Source organism: Procambarus clarkii, chromosome 34, assembly GCF_040958095.1.
Source record: "Procambarus clarkii isolate CNS0578487 chromosome 34, FALCON_Pclarkii_2.0, whole genome shotgun sequence".
NCBI lineage: Eukaryota > Metazoa > Arthropoda > Malacostraca > Decapoda > Cambaridae > Procambarus > Procambarus clarkii.
In genome coordinates, this window is record NC_091183.1 from 42,970,059 (window position 1) to 42,992,159 (window position 22,101).

At 45.8% G+C, this 22,101-nt stretch overlaps 1 protein-coding gene across 4 annotated transcripts in view; it reads left to right on the plus strand.

Moving 5' to 3' along the window:
- The window catches only part of LOC123762141 (band 7 protein AGAP004871), a 624,034-nt gene that overhangs the window by 181,015 nt on the left and 420,918 nt on the right, over nt 1-22,101 (plus strand). For 3 of the 4 annotated variants that reach the window (XM_045748513.2, XM_069335954.1, XM_069335955.1), the window contains one exon: nt 58-146. The exons of the other annotated variant lie outside the window; for it this stretch is intronic. In XM_045748513.2, the coding sequence (XP_045604469.1) occupies nt 68-146 (79 nt within the window). In that variant the 5' untranslated portion in view covers nt 58-67. The remainder of the gene's footprint in view (nt 1-57; nt 147-22,101) is intronic. 4 annotated transcript variants of the gene reach the window in all.

Sequence of the window (22,101 nt, forward strand, 5' to 3'; positions counted from 1 at the left end):
AACAATCCACTCCCCCTCCCCCTAACTCCTTGACGTAATCCGTTGCTCCACCCACAGGTTATTCGCCATGTCGGTGGGGAGTCAGGCTGTGGCTTCCACCATGCAAAACAACCATGAAGCACCAATGAGACGCATGGTCTACCAAGGTAAGGTTGGCCACGTTGTATGAGGTGCGCGCCTCATACTCTGGTCTCTCCTCATACCTCATATTCTCTGCTCTCCCCTCATAGGCCCCCCCCCCCCGTCGCCGTAGAAGAGATCAGACTGTGGATTCTCGAGGCGAGTACGTTGGGATCATTTTAATATTAATCCCGTATACAATAATAGACCTTGGAGTCAGATGCTTTGGTCAGTGTTTTCAGTGTTGGGACGAGCACTTGTGGGGGTGTAGTCTGGGAGAGATAACACCACCACACAATATTGACCTCAAGCCGGGATCAACCACAGGATAATTATGCATCACACACAGAGATCACACTAACGTGATGCATCAAATGAACAAATCCACAAGTGTCTGGGGTGCTCCCGGACGCAGGTTCGAATCCTTGTCACGGCCCTTGTGGATTTGTTCATAATTATGCAGGTGAGGCCTCTTAGCTTATATCTGGAGAGGACGAAATGTGGAGATTCAAAATACCAGAGATTCGATTACGTTCTCACATCCAGGATGAGAGTTAGAGTTAAAAATCAGATTTAGAGTTAAGAATCAGATTTAGAGTTAAGAATCAGATTTAGAGTTAAGAATCAGATTTAGAGTTAAGAATCAGATTTAGAGTTAAGAATCAGATTTAGAGTTAAGAATCAGATTTAGAGTTAAGAATCAGATTTAGAGTTAAGAATCAGATTTAGAGTTAAGAATCAGATTTAGAGTTAAGAATCAGATTTAGAGTTAAGAATCAGATTTAGAGTTAAGAATCAGATTTAGAGTTAAGAATCAGATTTAGAGTTAAGAATCAGATTTAGAGTTAAGAATCAGATTTAGAGTTAAGAATCAGATTTAGAGATTAAGTTAGTTAGGAGATTTAGATTTAGAGTCAGGGCTTGTGGTGCTGTCAATACCCCATTTCCCTTTCCCTTTCCCTTCTCGATTCCCATGAATTCTCCCCTTCACCCCACACTCCCTCAGCCCTACTTACACTCTCAAGTCCCTCTCCCTTTTCTGATCGCTTGTGTCTCCTTCAGTATAGAAAGTGACTGTTATTTGCCCTCAACGGTTTAGGGAAGACGTCTTGGAGGGACCTGAAGACTGCTGACTTACGCAACAGTGTGTCAGGGGCCAGATTCACGAAAGCACTTACGCAAGTACTTACGAACGTGTACATCTTTCCTCAATCTTCGACGGCTTTGGTTACATTTATTAAACAGTTTACAAGCATGAAAGCTTCCCATTCAACTGTTGTTATTGTTATAAACAGCCTCCTGGTGCTTCGGAGCTCATTAACTGTTTAATAATTGTAAACAAAGCCGCCAAAGATTGAGAAAAGATGTACAGGTTCGTAAGTGTTTGCGTAACTGCTTCGTGAATTTAGCCCCAAGGCTCTAGATCCGGGGCCAGATTCACCAAGAAGTTACGCATGCACTTACGAACCTGGACGTCTTTTGTTGATCTGGCCACACACTAGAAAGTGAAGGGACGGCGACGTTTCGGTCCGTCCTGGACCATTCTCAAGTCGATTTTGAGAATGGTCCAGGACGGACCGAAACGTCGTCGTCTCTTCACTTTCTAGTGTGTGGTCTGGTCAACATATTTCAGCCAGGTTATTGTGACTCCTCGTCTGCATACTGTACATCATTTCTCAATCTTTGGCGGCTTTGTTTACAATTATTAAACAGTTAATGAGCTCCGAAGCACCAGGAGGCTGTTTATAACAATAACAACAGTTGATTGGCAAGTTTTAATGCTTGTAAACTGTTTAATAAATGTAACCAAAGCCGTCAAAGATTGAGGAAAGATGTACACGTTCGTAAGTACTTGGGCAACAGCTTCGTGAATCTCACCCAAGGACTCGCCAGCCTTCAGGTATCTTTAAGACGTCGTCCTTAAGTGCTCTGAGGCAAAGATCAAAGCAAAGTCTGTGGGGGAGTAATAGCCATTTTCAATGCTTTGGAGACGCAAGCAATCAGGAAAAAAAAAAGTTACCCAGAAACAAAAAATATATATAATTAGTGTGTAATGAGTACGCCAGCAAGGAAAAATAATTAATTAAACAATATCTTTCGATTAGAGGAGGATGATCAACGAGACTGTTGATACAGATGCTGGGAATAACTTAGATAAGCATGCGCGAAAGTTTTTTTCTTTTCTCCTGGTGTAGAAGATAATGAAAATGACACGAGATAGTGTTTATAAATTATGAATTAATTACATTGAAAATGTACATGTGAATCAAATAATATTTGCTAGTAATAGAGTAAGTGGAGAAAGAGGAGACGGAGAGAAAGGGAGAGGGAGGGAGAGAGCTGCAAGGGAGAGGGAGGGAGAGAGCTGCAAGGGAGAGGGAGGGAGAGAGCTGCAAGGGAGAGGGAGGGAGAGAGCTGCAAGGGAGAGGGAGGGAGAGAGCTGCAAGGGAGAGGGAGGGAGAGAGCTGCAAGGGAGAGGGAGGGAGAGAGCTGCAAGGAAGAGGGAGGGAGAGAGCTGCAAGGGAGAGGGAGGGAGAGAGCTGCAAGGGAGAGGGAGGGAGAGAGCTGCAAGGGAGAGGGAGAGAGAGAGCTGTATGGAAGAGGGAGAGAGAGAGAGCGGGAGAGAGGAGACGGAGAGAAAGGGAGAGAATGAGAGAGAGGAGACGAAGAGGGAGGAAGAGAGCGCCCACAATAAAATACCAGAAATATACTCTCGAAGGAGACAAAGATGTAGGAACACGGCAAGGCTTGTCAGAGACCGGGCCGCGGGGACATTAATGCCCAGAACCAACAACAGGTAGATCAACAACAGATCAACCACAGGTAGTTCAACCACAGGTAGATCAACCACTGGTAGATCAACAACAGGTAGATCAACCACAGGTAGATCAACAACAGGTAGATCAACCACAGGTAGATCAACCACAGGTAGACCAACAACAGGTAGATCAACAACAGGTAGATCAACAACAGGTAGACCAACAACAGGTAGATCAACAACAGGTAGACCAACAACAGGTAGATCAACAACAGGTAGATCAACAACAGGTAGATCAACCACAGGTAGATCAACCACAGGTAGATCAACAACAGGTAGACCAACAACAGGTAGATCAACAACAGGTAGATCAACAACAGGTAGATGAACCACAGGTAGATCAACAACAGGTAGACCAACAACAGGTAGATCAACAACAGATCAACAACAGGCAGATGAACCACGTGTAGAAGTAATATATAATTAGATATCGGGGACAGGAAGCGTGCAGTTGGGATTATCCGGGTCCCGCCCCCCCCCTTTTCTCCCCCCCCCCCCAGGCAAGACCAACCAATTCCGTTCCGGCCGCAAATCGAACCCGGGATTCCCGATTGTAAGTCGGGAAGGGAGCCAACTAGACTACAAACAGGATTGCCCTATGAGAGCCAGTACTGAGCAGGAACTGAGTAGTAGGGAAATACAATCATTTTCATCTAGTCTCTCATTGTCTAGGACAAAAATCCTGTTATTAAGCGCTTCGGGGATCTCCCTAGACTGACCTTCCTCCTCCCTGTATGCCACCCACAACAGTCGCCTCAATCTTGGTAACTGCTAGTGCGAACAGTCACATTAGAGGCAAGGAAACTTGTCGAAACGTTTTGGCTCTGCCCGGGCATCTTATCAGGGCCCAATCGGTTGTGAGCCCTCCCCCTTCAAGTCGGACCTTCCCTCCCCCTACAAGTCGGACCTTCCCTCCCCCCTTCAAGTCGGACCTTCCCTCCTCCCGACAATTCTCTGAGGCGTAGGGGAACGAATATCACAAAAGTCTTACAGGTGTCTTCAAGGCGGGAGCGCGGGTCGGACAGGTGCAGGCAACAGGTAAGGAGGCTTGAGCCAGGTGCTGGGGGCGGCCTTAGATGCCTCGCCTCGCCGTCATACTCAACATGTTCTTATACAGCGTTCGTGTAAGATGTCTTGGGGCGGCTTAAGGACAGCGAGTGGTCACTTTAAATGTTCTAGTTGATGTATATATTATTTATGGGTTGTTTTGTTGATCTTAAGTGGTATTAACGTCTCTAGTTCACATGGAGGGGCTTGGTGTGTGTGTGTGTGTGTGTGTGTGTGTGTGTGTGTGTGTGTGTGTGTGTGTGTGTGTGTGTGTGTGTGTGTGTGTGTGTGTGTGTTTGCTGTTTATGCCTGCTGGATAGAGCTGTTAGCTCTTGGACTCCGCCTTTCTGCCCGTCGATTGTCTATTGTACTGACATTCTCGCCCTATTTTTCCTCTATCATATCTACTACAATAATTCTCTCTCTCTCTCTCTGTCTCACACACACACACACACACACACACACACACACACACACACACACACACACACACACACACACACACACACACACACACATTCAGGGAGCAGCCCGGGGCAGCTGTCTAACTCCCAAGTACCTATTTACTGCTGGGTGAATAGGCACATCAGGTGAACAAAACTTTGCCTGTCTGTTTCTGCTTGGACCGGGAATCGAACCCGAGCCCTGAGAACTACGACCCCAGAGCGCTGTGTGTTTCTGATTGTGCATATGTGCGTGTGTATTTACTTATTTGTACCTGAAGGGCCGAAGTTTAGCTCTTAAGCCCCGCCTTTCAATCCGTCAATTGTCTCATGCAATGATTTTTGACATTCTTTTTGTTATATCTACATTTTAATGTTACGAATGGAGTTAACTTCTACAACCTGCAAGGTTAGGTCATTAATTTTGTCCACTATTTTTTAACTAGAAACAAAACCATAATATATCTGACTCTTCTTTTTTTTTTTTTTTTTTTTTGAGATATATACAAGAGTTGTTACATTCTTGTACAGCCACTAGTACGCGTAGCGTTTCGGGCAAGTCCTTAATCCTATGGTCCCTGGAATACGATCCCCTGCCGCGAAGAATCGTTTTTTCATCCAAGTACACATTTTACTGTTGCGTTAAACAGAGGCTACAGTTAAGGAATTGCGCCCAGTAAATCCTCCCCGGCCAGGATACGAACCCATGACATAGCGCTCACGGAACGCCAGGCGAGTGTCTTACCACTACACCACGGAGACTGCTTCTGTTTCTCAAGCTCCCATCCATGGCCTTTTGTTCACATTGGACTGTGAATATTTTTGTTATATTTTCTATCTAGTCAATCCCCTAAATATTGTGTATGTCTCTATCATGTCTCCCCACTCTATCTCTCCGCTCTTCTAGCGACGTTAGCCTCTTCCAGTCTTTCTTCAGATAGCATCTAATCCCTCGTGATTCTGGTATGATCCTCGTTGCAAATCTCTGTGCCTTTCAAGTTTCCTTATGGGCTTTCTAAGATGGACGCTCAACGATGAGGCTGCATACTCTAGGACTAGTCTCACGTAGGTGGTGTATAGTGATCCGACCGCCTCGACTTTATCTAGGTTCCTGTATGATATTCTGACTTTTGCTGCTGCTAATGTAATTTATTGTGTCTGGATATATTCTTGGTGTTGTGTCCACTCTCAGGGCTGTTTGCCCCAGTCGTTACAGGAAGGTAGTTTCCCCTTCATTTCAGTGTAGTTTGGTAGTTCCCCTTTCATTGTGAACGCGTGTTTGTATATATGTGCATATGTATGTATACATTCTGTATGTTTACGCTGGGGAGCTGTAAATATTTGTGCGTGGCGAGAACTCCGGAATAACAATATCCGTGAGGCACAAGAGGTAGGGAGGGTGGAGGTGGTGGGCCGCGGTAACAGGTAAGACTAAAGGTGAAATTCAAGATGCATGCAACAGAGGGAAGAGCGGCATCCTTGCTCCCCGGTCCTCTCCTGACCTGCGGGTGATGCCTCTCTCTCTCTCTCTCTCTCTCTCTCTCTCTCTCTCTCTCTCTCTCTCTCTCTCTCTCTCTCCTCACATACACGCACAGATAAGAGAGCGAATAGAAATAGATAGCCAGGAACCACTAGAAGAGTTTCAGAATACCAGTGAAGATGTAAGGAAACTTTTACTAGAGTTGGATGTGACAAAGGCTATAGGCCCGGATGGAATCTCCCCCTGGATACTAAAGGAAGGAGCAGAAGTACTGTGCCTGCCACTCTAGATAGTATATAACAAATCATTGGTAACAGGGGAACTGCCAAAAATTTGGAAGACGGCTAATGTAGTCCCGGTATACAAGAAGGGGGATAAGCAGGAGGCACTGAACTACAGACCAGTGTCCCTAACTTGCATACCATGCACGTTGATGGAGAAAATTGTGCGAAAAAAGCTAGTGGAACATCTGGAGCAAAGGAACTTTGTAACACAGCATCAACATGGGTTCAGGAATGGCAGGTCCTGCCTCACAGGATTAATTGAATTCTACGATCAGGCAACAAAAATCAGGCAAGAAAGAGAGCGGTGGGCAGACTGCATATTTTTGGATTACCAGGAAGCCTTTGATACAGTACCACACAAAAGGCTAGTGAAAAGCTAGAGATGCAGGCTGGAGTGAAATGGAAGGTACTCCATTGGATAAGGGAGTACCTAAGCAACAGAAGACAACGAGTCACTGTGAGGGGTGAGGTCTCAGATTGGCGAGACGTTATCAATGGAGTCCCGCAGGGTTCAGTCCTTGGACCTAGGGTTCAGTCCTTGGACCTATACTGTTTCTGATATATGTAAATGATCTCCCAGAGGGTATAGAATCATTCCTCTCATTGTTTGCTGATGATGTAAAAATTATGAGGAGGATTAAAACAGAGGAAGATGGAAGATAGTAAGACGTTACAAGATGACCTAGACAGACTGAATGGTCCAACAAATGACTACTAAAGTTCAACCCGAGTAAATGCAAGGTAATGAAACTAGGCTGCGGAAACACGAGGCCAGACACAGGATACAGAAATGAGCCACAGAGACGCCAGAAAGAACTTTTTCAGAGTAGTTAACAGGTGGAATGCATTAGGCAGTGATGTGGTGGAGGCTGACTCCATACACAATTTCAAATGTAGATATGATAGAGCCCAGTAGGCTCAGGAATCTGTACATCAGTTGATTGACAGTTGAGAGGCGGGACCAAAGAGCCAGCGCTCAACCCCCGCAAGCACAACTAGATGAGTACAACTAGGTGAGTACACACACACACACACACACACACACACACACACACACACACACACACACACACACACACGTTTTGAAACCTAACATAGAAGATTGAAGGAATTTAAATCGAATTAGTAGTAAAAGAGTAAGAGTGTATAATTGATGGGAAGGTGGCGTGAACATGGAGACAAACATACACACGCTCTGTGTATATCTGTGTATATTATGTGCCTGAAATTGTTAATAACACACTCTCCCAGGGACCAGATTCACGAAGCAGTTACGCAAGAACTTAGGAACGTGTACATCTTTCCTCAATATCTGCTGGCTTTGGTTACATTTATTAAACAGTTTACAAGCATGAAAACTTCCCAATCAACTGTTGTTATTGTTATAAACTGCCTCCTGGTGCTTCGGAGCTCATTAACTGTTTAATAATTGTAAACAAAGCCGCCAAAGATTGAGAAAAGATGTACAGGTTCGTAAGTGCTTGCGTAACTGCTTCGTGAATCTGGCCCCCTGGTTCGTAGGCTGTTCCCACCCACAAAGTATTCGGAAGTATCAGAAAAGCCGTCTAATGTAGCGACCCAAATGTATCGGAAACTACCAAAGCGAATCTAGCCTAATCTGAAATTCATTATGTGCTGGAAATTGTCGCTTTTGTGCTAAGAATTCGGTAGCCTGAGCTCAATGGAATATGTTTTGTGAGCAAACTAATGTATTGGACGTCGTTTTATACCGGTTTATTGATGTAATTTACGTGAATATATTCTTGTTTTCATGTGTGAAATGTTCGGTTGTTTATGGCTGTAGTTGGTTTAATTGGTTTAATATTTAACTTGTATGAATACGGTGTATTTTGTATGAATTTGTCAATAGTTTATGCCAGCTCATGACTGTGTATTATGTATGTGATTACAGTTTGGATATATATATATATATGTAGTTTACATGCAGATTACAGATGAAAAACCTGTCATTACACCTGACGAAAAAAGAATCATTTTGAATAGAAATGACAGTGATGACTGCAGTGTGCACTGTAACAAGGGTTTATAGGTAATGACCCTAATGACCCTTGTGTAAGAGGGAAGGGAACTATCAGGGGTTAAGCGCCATTATTGTTATTTAAGATTCAGCTACTGGGAACAAAAAGTTCCTAAGTAGCACGGGCTATGGTGAGCCCGTAGTGGACTTACCTGGCACAGGAGCGAGGCTGTAACTGTTTGTGTGGGGGGGAAAGCGCCGAGCCAATACGACTATATAGCACTGGGAAGGAGCCAGGATAAGGATTTTGGGATGGAACGGGGGGAGGAATGGTGCCCAACCACTTGTGGACAGTTGGGGATTGAACGCCGACCTGCATGAAGTGAGACCGTCGCTCTACCGTCCAGACCCTTAGTGCAAGACTAAACCCATAATCCATGTTTAGATAGTACCTATTGTGACTATAGTCAATAGTCACGAATTCGTACGTACTTACCTATTAGATAGTAGTATACTGACTAGTAAGGAATTCTTTTAAAATAAATGATACTAAAACACAAACGTAAATAATCTTAGGCCTTGTATAGTACACATATGTACTATATTAGGCCTCAGATATCGTGTATTAGGCCTAGGAGGGTCAAATTAAGTTAGTTTGTCAAAAGCAACACAAGTAAAAAATAGTTATATATATATATATATATATATATATATATATATATATATATATATATATATATATATATATATATATATATATGTCGTACCTAATAGCCAGAACGCACTTCTCAGCCTACTATTCAAGGCCCGATTTGCCTAATAAGCCAAGTTTTCATGAATTAATGTTTTTTCGTCTACCTAACCTACCTAACCTAACCTAACCTAGCTTTTTTTGGCTACCTAACCTAACCTTACCTATAAATATAGGTTAGGTTAGGTTAGGTAGGGTTGGTTAGGTTCGGTCATATATCTACGTTAATTTTAACTCCAATAAAAAAAAATTGACCTCATACATAGTGAAAAGGGTAGCTTTATCATTTCATAAGAACAAAATTATAGTAAATATATTAATTCAGGAAAACTTGGCTTATTAGGCAAATCGGGCCTTGAATAGTAGGCTGAGAAGTGAGTTCTGGCTACTAGGTACGACATATATATATATATATATATATATATATATATATATATATATATATATATATATATATATATATATATATATATATATATATATATAAATTGGACGTCGTTAAACTGTACGTCGTTAAACTTGGACGTCGTTAAACTGTACGTCGTTAAACTGGACGTCGTTAAGCTGGACGTCGTTAAAGCTGGACGTCGTTAAACTGGACGTCGTTAAACTGGACGTCGTTAAGCTGGACGTCGTTAAACTGGACGTCGTTAAACTGGACGTCGTTAAGCTGGACGTCGTTAAACTGGACGTCGTTAAACTGGACGTCGTTAAACTAAGACCAGTTTACTTGTCATTACGGCTTCTTTTAAGACCAGTTGTACAGACAGACACGACCACTTTCATGTCAACTTCCCGGCCTATTACCTGCCCCTTCCCTGTGTGCCTTCGTGTTCTGATTGGTCCTGTGTGCCTCCTGGTTGGGGGGGGGGGGTGTCCAACCACTTGGGGGTGGACGGTAGAGCGACGGTCTCGCTTCATGCAGGTCGGCGTTCAATCCCCGATTCCCAGTGCTACATAGTCGTAATGACAGACATGGCTGTGCGTAATGGATTTTAAGTGTGTGTGTGTGTGTGTGTGTGTGTGTGTGTGTACTCACCTAATTGTACTCACCTAATTGTGCTTGCGGGGGTTGAGCTCTGGCTCTTTGGTCCCGCCTCTCAACCGTCAATCAACTGGTGTACAGATTCCTGAGCCTATTGGGCTCTATCATATCTACATTTGAAACTGTGTATGGAGTCAGCCTCCACCACATCACTTCCTAATGCATTCCATTTACTAACTACTCTGACACTGAAAAAGTTCTTTCTAACGTCTCTGTGGCTCATTTGGGTACTCAGCTTCCACCTGTGTCCCCTTGTTCGCGTCCCACCAGTGTTGAATAGTTCATCCTTGTTTACCCGGTCGATTCCCCTGAGGATTTTGTAGGTTGTGATCATGTCCCCCCTTACTCTTCTGTCTTCCAGTGTCGTGAGGTGCATTTCCCGCAGCCTTTCCTCATAGTCTTTCCTCATGCACAGCCTTTCCTGTGCATTTCCACACAGCCTTGTGTGTGTGTGTGTGTGTGTGTGTGTGTGTGTGTGTGTGTGTGTGTGTGTGTGTGTGTGTGTGTGTGTGTGTGTGTGTATTTGTGCGTTTTATAGTGAAAGGAACGGAGCAAGAGCCTCCGGTTACATCAACGGGAGGTGTGTAGTGTGCGAGGAAGGGGTTATCTTGAGGTTATCTTGAGATGATTTCGGGGTTTTTTAGTGTCCCCGCGGCCCGGTCCTCGACCAGGCCTCCACCCCCAGGAAGCAGCCCGTGACAGCTGACTAACACCCATGTACCTATTTTACTGCTAGGTAACAGGGGCATAGGGTGAAAGAAACTCTGCCCATTGTTTCTCGCTGTCGCCTGGGATCGAACCCAGGGCCACAGGATCACAAGTCCAGCGTGCTGTCCGCTCAGCCGACCAGCTCCCTAATGTTAATAGGAATTATTAATAGGGTGTTAATAGGAATAAAATAAAAAGCATAATAAAGAACGGGAGAGAGTGAGAGAAAGAGAGAGAGAGAGAGAGAGCGGCTCAGAAAGTGCTTTCCCTCGCAACCTTTCTTGACTTTTATGTCCCAGGTGGATGCTGTGGTCGGGGGAGCTTTCTTTTTGCTCTCTCTCAGAATTGATACTTTTCTCCCCGGTAGTGATGCTATGCACTTCAGGGAGATTCTTCCGCCCCCGCGTATCGTCGTGTTCTTAAAGATGTTCAATCCAGCTTGTGTTTTTTTCTTCTTTATTGCGTTTTGTGTTCTTATTTGATAATTCTTGGCTTTTTTTATATTTTTTTATTTTGATCCTGTATATTTTAAAACGTTTTTACTCTAGAAAACGTTTTTTTCGTTTTTAGAAAGTTTTTTTTGTTTTAGAAACGTTTTTTTCGTTTTTAGAAACGTTTTTTTCCTTTTTAGAAAAGTTTTTTTTTAGTTTTTAGAAACGTTTTTTTCCTTTTTAGAAAAGTTTTTCTCTTTTAGAAACGTTTTTCCTTTTTAGAAACGTTTTTTTCTTTTTAGAACGTTTTTTTTCGTGTTTAGAAACGTGTTGTGTTAATAATTGAGGTTATGTTGTTGATTAGAATACGTTAGACTTGTATTATTTTTTGCCAAAAAACACTGTAGGTTTCAAGCATTAAAATCTAAAGGGGTTTTCTCCTTTAAATGGGGGGGTGGGGTCCTGGAACCCCCCCCCCCATGTAATGGCCTAGACTAAGCTACTGCTCATGGGGAGATGGGGACGCTCGCCCCAATGGGATGAAGGAAGTAATTATCAGGGGAAAGCGCTGATTGATGAAGATTAAGCCACCCAAAAGGTGGCACGGGCATGAATAGCCCGTAAGTAGTGGCCCTTTTGAGCCATTACCAGTATCAATTGATGATACTGGAGATCTGTGGAGGTGCGGCTGCACCCTGCGTGACGGGAGATGTCTCCCGTGGGAAAGTGCCGAGACATTGCGACTTATATAGCACTGGAAAGGGATCAGGATAAAGATCTGGGATGGGACAAGGGGTGGGGAGAAGGAATGGTGCCAAACCACTTGTGGACGGTCGGGGATTGAACGCCGACCTGCATGAAGCGAGACAACTTTAATCATTAAACTACTCAATTATATTACTCTTCAAAAGTAATTATACAATCATAAATGGATTTACCTGTAATCTCTTATTGCTGGTTTAAAGAATAATTAAGAATTAATTTCTTACATGACAGGAACATTTTGTTCACAGTTGAACGTTTATGAACGTTGGTAGCTGGTAACGTACTGTTCATATTGAACATATTCGTACTGCACATAATCGTACCGTTCAGTACGAATGACACATTGCCTTCATCATATTGGTTAGTGCCGTTTATCATTGCTCTATCACAGTACTGTGTCACAGTGCTCTATCACAGTGCTCTATCACAGTGCTCTATCACAGTGCTCTATCACAGTACTGTGTCACAGTGCTGTGTCACATAAGTGTTAAGCCACATATGTGTTGGGGGTCAAAATGAGATTGTGAATAATCCAATTGCATATGTAGAGCATCAGTTTGATCCTCATTGTCCAGCCCCGTCCGCCTAAGGCTTCCCCAGCGTCCAGAAAACGGTCAATTTAAAGTAGTCTCTCCTAACCTATCAGAGGACCTAAAACAGAAAACGGGACAGTACTGTCACTTTCGCCAGCCGCTTCTGTTTTCTAGTACGACAATTTTTTGGCCTTATGTAATGCATACGAGTGAAAAGCGACGTTCTTTGTAGGAGGACAGGTTGTAGGAGGACAGGTAGTAGGAGGTTGACAGGTTGTAGGAGGACAGGTTGTAGGAGGACAGGTTGCAGGAGGCTGACTGGTTTCAGGAGGCTGACAGGTTGCAGGAGGCTGACAGGTTGCAGGAGGGCAGGTTGCACGAGGACAGGTTGTAGGAGGACAGGTTGTAGGAGGACAGGTTGCAGGAGGACAGGTTGCACGAGGACAGGTTGTAGGAGGACAGGTTGTAGGAGGACAGGTTGCAGGAGGACAGGTTGCACGAGGACAGGTTGTAGGAGGACAGGTTGTAGGAGGACAGGTTGTAGGAGGACAGGTTATAGGAGGACAGGTTGTAGGAGGACAGGTTGTAGGAGGACAGGTTGTAGGAGGACAGGTTGTAGGAGGACAGGTTGCAGGAGGACAGGTTGTAGGAGGACAGGTTGTAGGAGGACAGGTTGCAGGAGGACAGGTTGCACGAGGACAGGTTGTAGGAGGACAGGTTGTAGGAGGACAGGTTGTAGGAGGACAGGTTGCAGGAGGACAGGTTGCACGAGGACAGGTTGTAGGAGGACAGGTTGTAGGAGGACAGGTTGTAGGAGGACAGGTTGTAGGAGGACAGGTAGTAGGAGGACAGGTTGTAGGAGGACAGGTTGTAGGAGGACAGGTTGTAGGAGGACAGGTTGCAGGAGGACAGGTTGTAGGAGGACAGGTTGTAGGAGGACAGGTTGTAGGAGGACAGGTTGTAGGAGGACAGGTTGTAGGAGGACAGGTTGTAGGAGGACAGGTTGTAGGAGGACAGGTTGCAGGAGGACAGGTTGTAGGACAGGTTGTAGGAGGACAGGTTGTAGGAGGACAGGTTGTAGGAGGACAGGTTGTAGGAGGACAGGTTGTAGGAGGACAGGCTGCAGGAGGACAGGCTGCAGGAGGACAGGCTGCAGGAGGACAGATTGCAGGAGGACAGGTTGTAGGAGGACAGTTTGTAGGAGGAGGACAGGTTGCAGGAGGACAGGTTGCAGGAGGACAGGTTGCAGGAGGACAGGTTGTAGGAGGACAGGTTGTAGGAGGACAGGTTGCAGGAAGACAGGTTGCAGGAGGACAGGTTGTAGGAGGACAGGTTGCAGGAAGACAGGTTGCAGGAGGACAGGTTGCAGGAGGACAGGTTGCAGGAGGACAGATTGCACGAGGACAGGTTGTAGGAGGACAGGTTGTAGGAGGACAGGTTGTAGGAGGACAGGTTGTAGGAGGACAGGTTGCAGGAGGACAGGTTGCACGAGGACAGGTTGCAGGAGGACAGGTTGTAGGAGGACAGGTTGTAGGAGGACAGGTTGTAGGAGGACAGGTTGTAGGAGGACAGGTTGCAGGAGGACAGGTTGTAGGAGGACAGGTTGCAGGAGGACAGGTTGTAGGAGGACAGGTTGTAGGAGGACAGGTTGTAGGAGGACAGGTTGTAGGAGGACAGGCTGCAGGAGGACAGGCTGCAGGAGGACAGATTGTAGGAGGACAGGTTGCAGGAGGACAGGTTGCAGGAGGACAGTCTGTAGGAGGACAGGTTGCAGGAGGACAGGTTGCAGGAGGACAGGCTGCATTAGGACAGGTTGCAGGAGGACAGGCTGCAGGAGGATAGGTTGCAGGACAGGTTGCAGGAGGACAGGTTGCAGGAGGACAGGTTGCAGGAGGACAGGCTGTAGGAGGACAGGTTGCAGGAGGACAGGTTGTAGTATTATGGGGCCAGAGATCTTTTCCTAGCCAATCACTGGCTCGATTCCACTCACAGCTTCCCCATATCCACCTCTATCCCTCTACTTCATACCACTCATTATCCATTTATTTATCTCCCTTCCCACCCATCCCTTTACCTCATCTGCCTATCCCTTCCCTTCCCTCCTCCCCATAACCTTGACCCCTCCCCTAAGTCCTCCCTCCTGACCCCCTTAGCTTAAGCTGTGGCCTTCACCTCGGGGGAAAATCCCCCGCCAGACGGGGGTATTTGGGGAAATCAGGCGGCGGCCAGCGTGATCTAGGGGAATTTACGTGTTTATGCTTCAGCAATATATATGTCAGACACTTGTCAATTTCACGTTTTTATCCCTAATTATATATATATATATATATATATATATATATATATATATATATATATATATATATATATATATATATATATATATATTATTAAATATGACCGAAAAAGTAAGATTAATAATTCTAACACGAATTTTCTCGATCTTTCGTACGTTTCTTTTCACTGTTGGTGGTAATTCAAAAATCAATTCTCCAAAGTTCATTTTTATTTCTAGTCTGACGCGACACTTGAGCGCGTTTCGTAAAACTTATTACATTTTCAAAGACTTTAGCTTACACATACACAACTGAATAGAACTTACACATCTTCGATATGTTTATATCTACATTTGAGTGAGGTGGATGGGGTGAGGTGGTATTAATAGGGTATTAAATTCCTAAACACAAGACAGAACACGAAACAATGGGTATTGAATGGAAGTGATTTGTAGAAAGCCTATTGGTCCATATTTCTTGATGCTTCTATATTGGAGCGGAGTCTTGAGGTGGGTAGAATATAGTTGTGCATTAATTGGCTGTTGATTGCTGGTGTTGACTTCTTGATGTGTAGAGCCTCGCAGACGTCAAGCCGCCTGCTATCGCTGTATCTATCGATGATTTCTGTGTTGTTTACTAGGATTTCTCTGGCGATGGTTTGGTTGTGGGAAGAGATTATATGTTCCTTAATGGAGCCCTGTTGCTTATGCTTGCATAAGCAACAGGGCTCCATTAAGGAACATATAATCTCTTCCCACAACCAAACCATCGCCAGAGAAATCCTAGTAACTTAACTCGACTCATTGTTTCAAATGACAGAAAAAAAGGGCAGATAAAGTCATTGCATTTATCTACTAATTGCTCGAAAGGCGGGGCTTGGGAGGCGACGCTCGACCTTGCAGGTGGATACACGGCCAGAATATAGTCAATCAGGACAACTAGCTCCAATGATTTTCTCATAAATATTCCGTTCCTGTCTCATAGTTCAGACCAGTTACAGAATATTGGATTTCACTCCGAGTTAACTGTTCCGTATAATCCTCCGAGCGCTCCTCATCCTTCACTTGGGCACAAGTACCGGTACGTTCCGTACAAATATCGTGCGTTCCGTTACAGCTACGTGCTTTGGCCTAGCTGGTGTTCCGTTACAGCTACGTGCTGTGATACAAGCCACGTTACTTGCTGAGTTTGGGCCCAGTTCTCTGGCCAGATGCGAGCCAGCTCGATCGACGTGAGAGCAGCAGCAGCAGCAAAGGGGTCATCGGCTGACATCACTTAACAATAAGCACCTTTGCAGTGTCGTATCTGTCAGCGCTTACGACCAAACTTTGTTCACAAGTGACGCTGGTGAACTGCTTGTTGCTCCCTGTTGCTCCCTGTTGCTCCCTGTTGCTCCGTGTTACTCCCTGTTGCTCCATGTTCGTCTGAGGGAGGCGCTGACTGTATAGTTTGGGGCGTGGGTAGGGAGGCTGCGGGGGGCTTGGGTAGGGAGGCTGGGGGGGCTTGGGTAGGGAGGCTTGGGGGGCTTGGGTAGGGAGGCTGGGGGCTTGGGTAGGGAGGCTGGGGGCTTGGGTAGGGAGGCTGGGGGGGCTTGGGTAGGAAGGCTGGGGGCTTGGGTAGGGAGGCTGGGGGGGCTTGGGTAGGAAGGCTGGGGGGGCTTGGGTAGGGAGGCTGGGGGGGCTTGGGTAGGGAGGCTGGGGGCTTGGGTAGGGAGGCTGGGGGCTTGGGTAGGGAGGCTGGGGGGGCTTGGGTAGGAAGGCTGCGGGCTTGGGTAGGGAAGCAGCTAGTATGACAAATCGCCGTTTTCACTAATTAGCAAATTTTCGGTAACACTGATTGAAAATTTCAATTAGAAATCTTATATTAATTACCCCTGGCATACGACCCGTCAAGATCAGTTTACAACCATGTTCCCAATTACTGCTGGGTGAATAGGGGGACTAACAGTCAGACTGTATCTTATCCACCATCCCCTCCCCCCTCGTTCAGGGTTCGAAACCCAGACTGAATTCACTGGAGGAATTGTGGAGCAGAGTATTACCACTGCTCCACCAGGACTGATGTCGCGAGATACACTTGTTTCGTCAAGAAACACAAGAGATAAGAGAAGATGATCATGGAAGGAACAAGGAACACAAGAGATAAGAGAAGATGATCATGGAAGGAACAAGGAACACATGAGACAGGAAAAGACGAATATGTCTTATAAAGGTTTTCGTTTGAGTGGGTATAATTAAAGTTTCATACCCCCCCCCCCCCTAAAGGTAGTCGCCCTAATACCAAAGTCCGGTGCTAGCATATCTCTGATATACCCCCAGGATTGTCGATATATTACGTTGGTTTTAGTTGTGTGTGTGTGTGTGTGTATGTGTGTGTGTGTGTGTGTATGTGTGTGTGTGTGTGTGTGTGTGTGTGTGTGTGTGTGTGTGTGTGTGTGTGTGTGTGTGTGTGTGTGTATTCACTTAGTTGTGTTTGCGGGGGTTGAGCTTTGCTCTTTCGGCCCGCCTCTCAACTGTCAATCAACTGTTTACTAACTACACTAACTACTTTTTTTTCACACCACACACACACACACACCCCAGGAAGCAGCCCGTGACAGCTGACTAACTCCCAGGTACCTATTTACTGCTAGGTAACAGGGGCATTCAGGGTGAAAGAAACTTTGCCCATTTGTTTCTACCTCGTGCGGGAATCGAACCCGCGCCACAGAATTACGAGTCCTGCGCGCTATCCACCAGGCTACGAGGCCCCTGTGTGTGTGTGTGTGTGTGTGTGTGTGTGTGTGTGTGTGTAATTACCTAAGTGTAGTTAATGTAGGAGAGCCACGCTCGTGGTGTCCCGTCTTCCCAGCACTCTTTGTCATATAACGCTTTGAAACTACTGACGGTTTTGGCCTCCACCACCTTCTCACCTAACTTGTTCCAACCGTCTACCACTCTGCGAGAGTAAATTTTCTTATATTTCTTCGGCATCTGTGTTTAGCTAGTTTCAATCTATGACCTCTTGTTCTTGAAGTTCCGGGTCTCAGGAAATCTTCCCTATCAATGTTATCAATTCCTGTTACTATTTTGTACTTAGTGATCATATCACCTCTTTTTCTTCTGTCTTCTGATTTTGGCATATTTAATGCCTCTAACCTCTCCTCGTAGCTCTTGCCCTTCAGTTCTGGGAGCAACTTAGTAGCATGTCTTTGCACCTTTTCCAGTTTGTTGATGTGCTTCTTAAGATATGGGCACCACACAACTGCGCGCGCGTGTGTGTGTGTGTGTGTGTGTGTGTGTGTGTACTCACCTAGTTGTACTCACCTAGTTGTGCTTGCGGGGGTTGAGCTCTGGCTCTTTGGTCCCGCCTCTCAACTGTCAATCAACAGGTGTACAGGTTCCTGAGCCTATTGGGCTCTATCATATCTACACTTGAAACTGTGTATGGAGTCAGCCTCCACCACATCACTTCCTAATGCATTCCATTTGTCAACCACTCTGACACTAAAAAAGTTCTTTCTAATATCTCTGTGGCTCATTTGGGCACTCAGTTTCCACCTGTGTCCCCTAGTGCGTGTGCCCCTTGTGTTAAACAGCCTGTCTTTATCAACCCTGTCGATTCCCTTGAGGATCTTGAATGTGGTGATGATGTCCCCCCTAACTCTTCTGTCTTCCAACGAAGTGAGGTTTAATTCCCGTAGTCTCTCCATACCTCTCAGCTCGGGTACTAGTCTGGTGACAAACCTTTGAACCTTTTACATTTTAGTCTTATGCTTGACTAGATATGGACTCCATGCTGGTGCCGCATACTCCAGGATTGGTCTGACATATGTGGTATATAATGTTCTGAAAGATTCCTTACACAAGTTTCTAAAGGCCGTTCTTATGTTAGCCAACCTGGCATATGCTGCTGCTGTTATCCTCTTGATATGAGCTTCAGGGGACAGGTCTGGCGTGATATCAACCCCCAGGTCTTTCTCTCTCTCGGACTCTTGAAGTATTTCATCTCCCAAGTGATACCTTGTATCTGGTCTCCTGCTTCCTACCCCTATCTTCATTACATTACATTTGCTTGGATTAAACTCTAACAGCCATTTGTTCGACCATTCCTGCAGCTTGTACAGGTAATGTATGTGTGTGTGTGTGTGTGTGTGTGTGTGTGTGTGTGTGTGTGTGTGTGTGTGTGTGTGTGTGTGTGTGTATGTATGTATGTATGTGTAATCACATCTCACCGCACGTTAAACCATGATGGTTTATCCTAACCTTCCACCCAACTGCTTGGACTGGTTGGTATAGAGACACGCTTCTTGCAGGTCTGCGTTCGATTCCCGATAGTCGAAATTGTTGGGCAGCATTCTCCCCCCCCCCCTCCTATCCAAGTGCTATATTTTAATTATTATAATTCAAATTAATACATTTGTAAAGGTCTCAATTAATGGTTTTGCCTATAGTTTGCGCCACGTAAAAAAATTAGTGCATAGATTAGGTTAAATTAGAGAAAAATGAAGATTTAATTCACATATATCAATAGTTGTGAAGCGATTTGGTTTACAAACAAGAAACAGCAAGACAGTTCTTAGATCCTGCCTTAGAGTTTGTTTGGTTTACCTTGAGTTGGTTTCGGGTCTTAGCATTACCGCGGCCCGGTTATCGCCCAGGTCTCCTAATGATAAATCTGTTTATCTTTATTATGTGTTAGACGTTAACCACCGCAGTTTACCGTACACCCGCGTCGTCAGAGGAAAGTTGTCTAGTCTACCGTGACCTCAGCGGCCAGGATGCATCATCATCATTGTCGAAACCTGTGCATCTTTCTCCTCGTAATGAAGAATATTAAATCATCATCAGGACATTTCAATGGTCGGCAGCGATGAATATATTAATCATCACAGCCATTCTCAGTATTGCTTAGTATCGTTCACAGTTAGTCCAACCACTTGGACTGGACGGTAGAGCGACGGTCTCGCTTCATGCAGGCCGGCGTTCTATCCCCGACCGTCCAAGCGGTTGGGCACCATTCCTCCCCCCCCATAACCCGTCCCATCCCAAATCCTTATCCTGACCCCCTTCCAAGTGCTATATAGTCGTAATGGCTTTGCGGTTTCCCCCTGATAGTTCCACAGTTATTCAGTGTCGTTCAGGGTGTTCCAGCAGTGTATGCCTACTACAGGCAGCCGGTGGCTGAGCGGACAGAACACTGGACGCGTGATCATGTGGTCCCGGGCTCAATCCCGGGGGCCGGCGAGAAACAATGGGCAGAGTTTCTTTTCCACCCTGATGCCCCCTGTTACCAATAGCAGTAAATAGGTACCTGGGAGTTAGTCAGCTGTCACGAGCTGCTTCCTGAGGGGTGGAGGCCCTGTCGAGGACCGGGCCGCGGGGACACTAAAAGCCCCGAAATCATCTCAAGATAACCTCAAGATAACCTAAGTCATCGCCCCCCCCCCACTCAGCATTACCCTGACGGGCGCCACCTGTATAGTGCCTTAAAAGCATACTGGGACATATAACTTTAGACCTTATGAGTTTGAACCTTAAAAGCGTGTCATTTGGCCTGGATATATTAACGGGGGCCCAAGGGGGCAATGGGCCCCCAAAGACTAGGGGGGGGGTAGGAAAGGGGTCCTCAACCCCCCCCCCTAGGGGGGGGGAAGCTTTAACATGTCCTGGCTACTAATGCGTCTCATTTCGTACGCTGTGGCCCCAGTGAATTCAGTAAGCTGTCCCTGTGAAAAAAACAGCTGCTCAAATATCCGTTTTCTATGCTTAGGATTGTTAGGTTTGGTGGGTGGCTTGGGTTTGTGCGCGTTTTCGTGGCACTTCTTTTGTACGTTGTGGCACATCAAGAGAACTTTCACAGAACTCCAGGGGATGGAAGGTAGTGGCACAGTGTCACACGATGACCTGTAGGCCCGGGTTAGTGCCAGGTGCCACATAGCCAGTGTCAGAAGGTGCCACATAGCCAGTGTCAGAAGGTGCCACATAGCCAGTGTCAGAAGGTGCCACATAGCCAGTGTCAGAAGGTGCCACATAGCCAGTGTCAGAAGGTGCCACATAGCCAGTGTCAGAAGGTGCCACATAGTTAGTGCCATAAGGTGCCAGACACAAGATAAACGTTAGTTTCCATCTGTGGATAAAACCCAGGTGTCACCACTATATGTGTCATGAAGTGCCATGAAACGTCAGATATAGTTATATATGAGGTCTTCTTATACCTTTCCTGTCTCCTCTTTCCCCCTCCCGTCTCCTCTTTCCCCCCTCCCGTCTCCTCTTTCCCCCCTCCCGTCTCCTCTTTCCCCCCTCCCGTCTCCTCTTTCCCCCTCCTGTCTCCTCTTCCCCCCTTCCGTCTCCTCTTTTCCCCCGTCTCCTTACCCCACTACGTCAGTAATCTATTAATGCTCGACTCTTTAGCAACTGCCGTCCCGAAACTTTCTTTGGGGATTTTTATGCGTGAAGTCAAAAGTATCCCGACAGAGCTGTAGTCTGGTGGTCTGCACCGCGACAGAGGTGTAGTCTAGTGGTGTGCACCGCGACAGAGAGTGTAGCTGTGTAGCCTACACCCGCTCACCTAGAGCTACAGAACGACGGTAGAAACAAATAGAATAAAATAGAAAATAGAGAAGAGACAGTGAGATAGAGCGACAGAGAGAGAGAGAGAGAGAGAGAGAGAGAGAGAGAGAGAGAGAGAGAGAGAGGGAAGGGGGAAATAATCAAACGAATAGGAAGAAGGAAGGGGAAAGGGGGTAGAGACAATAAAGTCATGAATAACAAATGTAAAAATATGCGTGAAAAATAGAATGAACGTACCCAAAACTAATTAATGAGTCTCGTTGAAAAACAGGTGAGGCAGGTAACTCCATTTACAGGTTCCATCCTGGTGTTGCCCAACAGCTTTAGATAATGACCATATATCTTGTAGACTATAATGATGAGGTGATGAGAGTATTCCGTTCACCTGGGCACTAGGAGACTCGAACCGTGGACTCCCAAGTGTGTGAAGCCGAAGCTCTCTAGACCGAGCTATTGAGTAGCCTTAATAAGGAATGATATCTTTTTAGATGAGAGTTTTGTAGACTTTCGGCGCTGTGGAGAGAGGGGGGAGAGGGACCTGCTGCATGGGTAACAGCTTCTCTTCCATATCAACCTACGCTGGCTATGCTGCCCTGGAGAGGCCACTCCAGACCGACAACCAGAGCACACCATAGTCTCCTGAGACTGATAGATGCCTACTATTGTTACAACGACCATTAGCACTTCACGACCACTACGACTACTGACAGTCATCATACACAAGGTCGTAGACACGACCAAACAACAGCGAAATGCCGCTGTTCAGCCATTATATTAATTTCCCTTTACTAGCTATTGGCGACGTCTCCAGGGGACCCACGGACGATTTCCGCTTGAACAAAGGAGCTGTTAGGAAATATTCTCCCCATTA